General features: G+C 50.7%; 1 protein-coding gene across 1 annotated transcript; it reads right to left on the minus strand.

The window, feature by feature from the left end:
• Positions 1-4,863: 4,863 nt before the first annotated feature.
• On the minus strand, positions 4,864-5,929 carry LOC122157470 (olfactory receptor 1E2-like). The gene is given in 2 exon segments (XM_042813132.1): positions 4,864-5,836; positions 5,838-5,929. Coding segments are annotated over 2 exon segments (1,065 nt in total).
• Between the last annotated feature and the right edge of the window lie 2,927 nt (positions 5,930-8,856).

Raw genomic sequence — 8,856 nt, forward strand, 5'->3', positions numbered from 1 at the left:
TCTCACCCAGCATCAAATCACCTTGAGGTACACAATGACATCCCCACTGTTCCACACTACTCACCACTGGCACTCAGGTCCTTGAACAAAAGCAATCCCACCAGTAAACCTGCCTTTGCCCGAGGCAGGAATGACCCAGACTGTCTTGCCGGGTAACTTCATGTGCAGCACCAGGATTTATCTCCTTCTGCAGTACGCAGGAGGTTGGGCTGGGCAGGACCAGCTCGATTGGCAGACCCCCGAGCACTGATAGCCAGGTGGCTTTTGCTCTCGCTGTGTCCCAGTGTTGGAATGTCCCAGCACCCATTGCTCGCAGTGCAGTCTTTAGCAGCCCGTTGTATTGTTCCATTTTTCAGGGGCTGTGTGTGACAGGGGATGTGATGCACCCACTCAATGCCATGCTGTTTGGCCCAGGTGGTTATGAGACAGTTTCAGAAACAAGTCCCATTGCCAGACTCAATTCTTTCTCGGTGCCATGTCACCACAGGAAGGCCCAGCATAGTATTTTGGGCGGTGGCACGGGGCACAGGAAATGTTTCCAGACATCTGGTGGTTTCTTCCACCATTGTAAGCACGCAGTGTTTGCCATATCAACTTTGTGGGAGTGTGATATAATCCACCTGTCAGGCCTCCCCATATTTATGTTTCAGCCTCTGTCCTCCATACCAAAGAGGTTTTATCCACTCGGCTTGTTTAATTACTGCACATTTCACATTCATGGGTAATCTGTGCAATAGCATCCACAGTAAAGTCCGTGCCTTGATCCCGAGCCCCTCTGTAGACTGCATCTCTTCCTTGGTGGCCTGCAGCATCATGGGACCACCAAGCTAGAAATAGCTCACCTCACATTGCCAGCCCACATCTACCTGAGCCACTTCAATCCTAGCAGCCGGATCCACCTGCTGGTTGTTTTGATGCTGTCAGTTGTTCTGCTTCCATTGCTGTAACCACCGCCATAGGGCAGTTTCCAACATCCAGAGCACTGCCACTTTTCTCATTCAGCAATGACGAAGGCCAGTTGGATGCCTTTTGCTCCTGCAGATTGGCTCGATTCACCCCTTCCTGCAGTAGCTTCTGCAACTCATCGTGTGGGGTTCCATACAGCCTTCCATCTATGATGCTTTCCCACAGTGTGGCAGGACCCATCAATGAGCAGGCATGTTTCTCATTTTCTCACAGTTTATTATATGGTGGAACCTCTTCGGTGCTTGTCACCTCCTCTTCTGGAACAGTCCAAAACCTTTGCCTTGGGGTCAGTCCATAATCACCTCTAGGACTCCTAGATGACTGGGTTCCCTTTTTGAGCTCACTGTGTGATCAGTGCTACTCAGTTACTCCACGTAGCACCAGTTGCACGATGTGTGGAAGGGACCATTCCTCTGAACATCCAGCACAGCAGAGGCAGTTGAAGTGCCAAGAGGAGCTGTGCTTCACTACCGGCTACTTCCAAAGCAGCTTGGACCCCTTCATATGCTGCCAGTATCTCTTCTTCAGCTGGAGTACAGCGGGCTTCACATCCTCTGTGTCCTCAGCTCCAAAATCCTACAGGCAGTCCTAGAGTCTGCCCTTGGGCTTTCTTCCAGAGCCTCCAAGTGGGGCCATTCTCCCTGGCTGCAGTTTTTTATACCTTGCCCTTTCTGGACTGGTCAAAGGCCTACTGCCTGAACTATCTCCTGTTTAACTTCTTCAAAGGCTGTTGCTGCTCAGGACCCCACATGAAATCATTCTTCTGAGTCTCTTGATAGAAAGGATTTACAATCAGACTGTAATCCAGAATATGCATTCTCCAGAAACCCACAACACCTAAGAAAGCTTGTGTTTCCTTTTTGCTAGCTGGTGGAGACATAGCAGTTTATTTATCGCACCCACGGGGATCTGACAATGTCCATCTTGTCATTTTATTCCAAAGAACTGGATCTTCTGTGCAGGTCATAGAATCATAGAATCACCAGCGTTGGAAAAGACCCACAGGATCAGCCAGTGCAACCATCCACCCATCACCAACAGGTCTCACTAAACTACGTCCCTCGTCACAACGTCCAAACGTTCCTTCAACACCTCCAGGCTCGGTGACTCCACCACCTCCCTGTGCAGCCATTCCAATGCCTGACCACTCTTTCAGACAGGCAGTATTTCCTAACATCCAGCCTAAATCTCCCCTGGCGCAGCTTGAAGCCGTTCCCTCCAGTCCTATCACCGGTTACACGAGAGAAGAGGCCAAAGCCCAGCTCACTGCAACTCCCTTCAGGCAGTTACGGAGAGCAGTGAGGTCCTCCTGAGCCTCCTCTCCTCCACACTGAACACTGCCAGCTCCTTCAGCAGCTCCTCATCAGCCCTGTGCTCCAGACCCCTCACAGCTTTGTTGCTTTCTTCGAACCCGCTCCAGGCCTCAATGTCCTTCTCGCACTGAGGGGCCCAAAACGACACTTCACCTTACTTTGCTCGACAGCAAAACCAGCCTTTAGAAGGATTTGAATTATTTTCTTCCCTTTCTGAAGGGAAGAACTTCTGCTGTGTCGCCCCACACAATGATTTTGCCAATGTACTGCAGGTGTTCAGGATCTTCCCCCTGTTCCACTGCAGTCTGGATCAGCCCATGTGTTTCCACCCCTAGAGCAGCTGATTCCAGGTACTGCACACCCCAAGTACAAGCCAACTGCAGCCTGCACTCTGCTGCCGAAGGCATTGAGAAGAACACCTCAGCTATGTCAGCTGTGGCACACCGCTGCGCCTTTGACTCTGGTTCATGCTGCAGCTCTAGCACGCCTGGCACAGCAGCACTCAGTGCTGGTGTGGCTTCATTTCGGGCACGATACCAGTGTCAGCCTCCATTCTCCACCGGACTTTCTCACCAGCCATATGGCACCAGTGAAGGTGAGCGAGCCTTGCTGATCACTCCTTGGTTCTCCAGTGGTTGAACCAACCGATGAACGGGAATGAGACGTTCCCAGACGGTGCAGCATTGCCACTGGTGCAGCGCTGTTGTAGCAATGGCATCTGCTGATCTTCTGCTCTTAGCAACCCCACAGCAGAAGGGTCTTCTGAGAGACAGGCAAGGCAGACAGCTGCTTCATGCCCTCCATCTCCAAGGCAGTCCAAAAGCCCACCATTTTGGTACCATTTTGGGTCCTTGAAGTACTCTCTCCTGAGATAATCCGTACCAAGGATGTGCGAAGCCTCTGGGCCAATCACAACAGGATGCTCCTGACATTCATTTCTGGTTAGGCTCACTTTGGCCTCCAGTACAGTTAGCTCGTGGGATCCCCTTGTCACTCCAGAAACACCAATGGGTTTTACCCCTTTACAACATGATGGCATCAGAGTACATAAATAAGGAAAAAATCAACACTGTGACCAGCAATTATCAAAGCACCACAACAGCCCGTGTTAACACGCTCTGGTCAGGCCTGCTGTTATCTCCACCCTTTGAGCCCCACACTGGGCACCAAATGGACTGCTGTGGTCCTGGAGGGTAAATCCTGGCAGGATAAATCACATCATACAAAACACCAAATAAACAATCCAATCCTAGCTGAAACCAAGACCATAAATTACATACATACACTGCTACTGCATATTATAAAACACATTAAAAATAGAAACTGTAAAAGGATGAGAAAAGGTGATGTTTTAAAATGGTATTAAAGTATTTTATTTATTGGTGGTACAAAGAATATTTTCTTCCCACCCCCAGTGGACTGTCTTGCACAGCACTGGGGTGCACGCAGCCAACATTTGAGGCCACTGTTACAGAGAAAGCAGGTAAATCTTGTACAAGGGAAATGTTTCCTTTATCTCTATGACTCTGCTCTTCTTTATGTCAAGCTCAGTTTGTCCATTCCTGTCATACTGACAGTTTTGTAGCTGTCCTGCAATCCGGGTTCCCGAATTGGCTCTGTCTTAAAGACACGCTATGGGAACATGTGCGGCAGCCTCACTTCAGCTGGGTAAGTCCTGCTGGGAAACACTTCTTTCCACCAGAGGAGGAGCTGTCTCTACTCACAGAAAACCAGTTCCCACAATTTCTGCTGAGTAGGAATCTCCAGTCTTGCTTGCAGAGACACCACAGCTCAGCATTCGGCTGAGGTCCAAGAAGGATGTGTTTCACTGTGCCTGTAGGCATATTTTCTTGTACACGAGATGCAGTTGCAGTGTCTTTTCAATTGCCTTTATCTGTGACCCGCAAACAACGTTTTCCCAGCTCTGTATGATGCCAAAAGCCCTGTGCATTCTTTCTGAAAGCATGGCATGAGCCAGAATAATCTGCTCTCCCCAGGGATGCTCAGGTGCCACCTCCACTCCCACCTTGTCACCACCGTTCTGCATGCAGAAGCAGATGTCTGTTCCCAGGGTTGGCTTTGATTCCTGAAACTACAAAGATCAATCCCATGACAATGGTTTTCCTACTTATCCATATTTTATTGCATTAAGAGAAATGCATCCGGCTCTGCAGTGTCTGCAAGTCCAGCCCAGACAAGATTATCCACCACTTAGCAGGAGATGCTTACAGCACGGCAGTACTGCTGCACTTCATGTTGTTTCACCTCAGAAAGAGGTGAAGGAATAAAAGCTTCGCTTAGGAATAAAAAGGCTTCCAGAAAGCCTGACAAAGCCCCACTGCAGATAAATGATTAATAAAAAAAAAAAAACCAGCTCTTACCAAGGGCACTGTCACAACAAAGGCACTGCGTGGACATTCAGTACAAGTTCTTTACCTGGACAATACCTATTTCTTAAGAAAACAGCTCCCAGAATTATTTATCGGGAAAGCTGTGGCCAAGGCATAGCAGTGTTATGGATCTGCTCCTGGTCTGCTCACAGCCCTTCTGCCTGTCACTGGTCTGAGGGTCCCAGCTCCCCCCATCACGTTGGGTCACCCGCAGCATGGTGAGGACAGAGGTTGCTCTGCCCGTGGGCGATGTCAGTGATACCCCTGCACAGGGCTTTCCTGATGGCCCCTTGGAACTCGCTGTTCCTTAAGCTGTAGATGATGGGGTTCAGCATGGGGGTTACGATGGCGTACATCAGGGCGAGGACCTTGTCCATCTCCTCGGAGCTGCTGGATTGAGGCACCAGGTACGTAACAGCCCCAGCACCAAAGAACAGGGACACCACGGTCAGGTGGGAGGTGCAGGTGGCAAAGGCCTTCTGCCTCCCTGCTCCCTTCTGCAGCACAGCCTGGAGGATGGGAACGTATGATGCGAGAGTAAGGAGGAAAGAGCCCACGGCAATAGTCGCAGCCAGAGCATATGAGACAGCCTTGTTGAGAAGAGCATTAGGGCTGCAGGACACCTCCAGCAAGAAGGGGATCTCACAAAACAAATGGTTGATCACATTGGACCCACAGAAGTGTAAGTGGGCTGTGAGGAGGGCCTGGATCAGAGATGAGAGGGAGCCACTCAACCACGAGACAGCCACCAGGCAGCAGCACATCTTCTTGCTCATGAGTGCTGTGTAGTGCAGGGGGTGGCAGATGGCCAGGTACCTATCGTAGGCCATGGCAGCCAGGAGCGCACACTCACAGCCCCCAAAGCAAAGGAAGAAGTAGATCTGTGTGATGCAGCCCACCAGGGAAATGGTCTTCTGTGGTGAGAAGGAGTCTCTGAGGATCTTAGGCAGCGTGACGGAGGAGTAGCAGATGTCCAGGAAGGAGAGGTGGCCCAGGAAGTAGTACATGGGGGACTGCAGGTGAGCGTCCAGCCAGACCAGGGTCATCACGAGCAGGTTCCCCAGCACAGTCACCAGGTAAATGAGCGAGAAGCCCATGCAGAGGAGCACTTGTGTTTTGTAGGCGGTGGAAAAAAACCCCAAGAGAAGAAATGAGGTGGGGCTGCTGATTTCCCCCTCGCAGGGACTCGGGGTTCATCTGTGGGGAGAGCAAGAAGAGATGCGGGACAGGCAGAAGGAGGTGAAAGCTCAGCCCTGCCATGGGACATCTCCACCCCTCTGTTCTTCTGTGTCGTGGGCTGAAGCTGTGCCACAATCTCTGGCAATCCTTAGATCTCACAACTGGCTCAAAGGGCTCTGAGATGGGAGAAGTCTGCGAGCAGGTGGTGAGTCTCAGCCCATGGGGTTTCAGTCCTCAAGTCAACACCACAGGAACCACACATGCATTCCCCTGGGTGTTCCCACTGCCCCAGAGCTTTTTCAGCTGGCACAGGGGCTGCTCTCTGGCCGCTTACCCCAAGAGTTGCCAGCAGGCTTAGGTAGAAAACAGACAGACCTGGCCAAAATGGCTCCAGCTCTTCAGGCAATGGCTTGAAGAACTCATGGCAAAGCCATGCAAACCAGCAAAAAAAGCCAGCAAAGCCACCTCCCCATGTCACCTTCTGAGCTAAGACAGGACTGCTGTTAAGTGAGGCAAAACTCTGCATTGCCCAAGTAACACCAGAAAGCAGGGATCTCACACTGTGGTCAGTAAGGATCCCAGGAACTGTTAAACAAGGGAAAACAGAAGCAGTGCCCACCACGTAGGCATGTGATCAGCTATGTGGGAATTCAGGGCTGGGCTGTACATCTGTGCTGGTGCCCAGCAAATGAGGAAGGTGTATAACTGGGGAGGGAGGGAGGAGCTGACAGCCCGGGGTTCGGTCTCATGAGCAATTCTGTGGTGCTTGCAGAACTGGGAACCTCCAAGAACGCACTCCTTCCAATGCATGGAGGCATTCGGCAGGAGAAGAGAAGCCTTTCAAGATCCAGTGTGGGAGAAGTGACACATCAGGCCTTAAACCACGAAGGGACTGGAGGCTGACGGAGAGGCGTGCACTCCCCATGCTCAGTATGGCATGTGCTGGTAAACAAGGGCATGACCACAGAGGGGAGAGACAGAGGAAAGGGAAGAACCTGTAGAGATAATGGCAGCTGGGAAAACAGCACAGCTAAACAAAAGGCTCATCTCTGGCTCAGGAAGAGCAGAGGGTCCATAGGAAATAACATAAATGGTTGTGGCTTCAGGCAAAGCCAACATGGAGGAGCTCAAACTTCTACATGAAGTGTCCCATAACAGCAGATATTCCTGGAGGTCAGAGAAATAGCTGCTGTAAGCAGAGCAGACAGTGGAGAATCACAGAATCGTAGAATGGATGGAGTTGGAAGGAACCTCAAAGATCATCTAATTCTAGGAGGAGAGTGCAAGAAAGGGAGATGGGGAAGGGGAGCACAGCACAACACCTTGAAAGACACTGGATCCAGAAGACTTCCTGGGGAAGGAGGATCTGCTCAGACCTCAGCCAGACTGCAGCAAGGACAAAGCCTAAGGAGAGAAATTCTGCCAGGAAGAGTACATCTTTGGAGGGGGGAGGCTATAAATCACTGCCTGGTCTATTAGAGGCACTCCAAATACCCTTGGATGTGTCATCTCACACGTTTTTACCAGGTCACAGCATGAAGTGATCTGATGGGGTTTTTGTTCTTGTTCCTGAAAAACAGGCTGCTTATAGAAAAGCTATTTGTAGAAAATAACTTCAGCTAGAGTAAGCATGAGTCAGTGTCATTTTGTGTAAATGGGAAGATCAGTAAGAGCAGAATGGTGGCTGTATCTGTGATCATGCACAAGTCAGGAAAGCAAGTTATTGCAGCTGGACAGATTTGGGAATTCAAGTACGCAAACATAGAAAATGAATGATGCTTTGTGAAGCCAAAGGTGAAGCCTGTCTAAAACGTCCTCCCAAGCTTGAGGGAAGGCAAGATGACCTTCAGAGGTTCCTTCCAACTTCAATCATTCTGTGATTCAAGCAAGCAAGCAGCATACGTACCCTGAGGACAATGTTTGGAACAAGTGGAATGCCTGCAAGGAAAGAAAAGAAAAAGCCGTAAGAGGAGTCTCTACTGAAAGATGAAGGAGCACAGGGAGATAATGAAAACTGAGTGCAGTCTTAAGAGATTAATATACGCTTTTCAGGCATGTAGTTGAAGTACAGGCAGCCATGGGGTGCTTCTCAGCTCAGAGTCCGTGAGGTCAGAGCACACCCAGCCACAGTTTTCCAGGAGAGCAGTGACAATTTATGGCACAGGGTGACCAGGACAACCCGAAGGCATGGGGGCAGCAGCATCACAGAGGGAGGAAAGTCTTCAGAGGTCTGCTGTACATCGGGGGCTGCAGGAGGGGAGTACAATCTTCCAAAGGGAGATTGTGCTGGAAAAACTAGCTGTCCAGTCTTTGTAAGACACTTGTTTTTTTTTTTCCAGCAGTGGGAATGACACAGCTATCAGTTGCCTAGATCTCAGAAAACAACTCCCAAGCTCGGTTAACTCGGGGAGGAGCAGGGGTGAAAGAGCAGGGAGCGACAGGAAGGCTCGTGGGAGACCTGGGGGAGAGGCTGGCCCCAGCAACATCGTTCTAGATCAAAACACCAAGGGCTGTGATGTGTTGCAAATAGGAAACCAATTGCTGGGGGTGCTGATGGCTGTGCACAGGACCTCTGGGACCAGGAGAAGGGCGCCCACAGGGACTCTGCTGGATACCCACAGTCCAGTCAGTATGGGGTAATGACAATTGTGAGTGTGGCAGAGAAGACAAACTGGCCTTGGCAACAGCAGGAATAGTTTGTAATCTGTGTGGGAAAATACCAATACCAAAGAACGTTAGTGAGACCTTGCTGGTGGTGCACAGGGAGGGAGGACCCGCTGCAGCAGGAGGGAGCTGCTGTGCTGTGGCACTGAGCCTGGCAAAGGGAGGGGGCATGGCGTTACACAGCCATCCTGGAGAAGCAGAGCCCAAAAGGGAGCAGGCTGCTGCATGGGGAGCAGAGCCCTGCACAGAGCATGCTGCTGCGGGTGAACCTGGCACAGACAAACCTGTGTCAGCTAGCAGCTTGAACTGTTTCAGAAGCGGCTTGAACCCAGGAATCACCTCAG

This window comes from Centrocercus urophasianus, unplaced genomic scaffold, assembly GCF_019232065.1.
Source record: "Centrocercus urophasianus isolate 14NV4802_14NV808 unplaced genomic scaffold, USGS_Curo_1.0 seq_1389, whole genome shotgun sequence".
Classification (NCBI taxonomy): domain Eukaryota; kingdom Metazoa; phylum Chordata; class Aves; order Galliformes; family Phasianidae; genus Centrocercus; species Centrocercus urophasianus.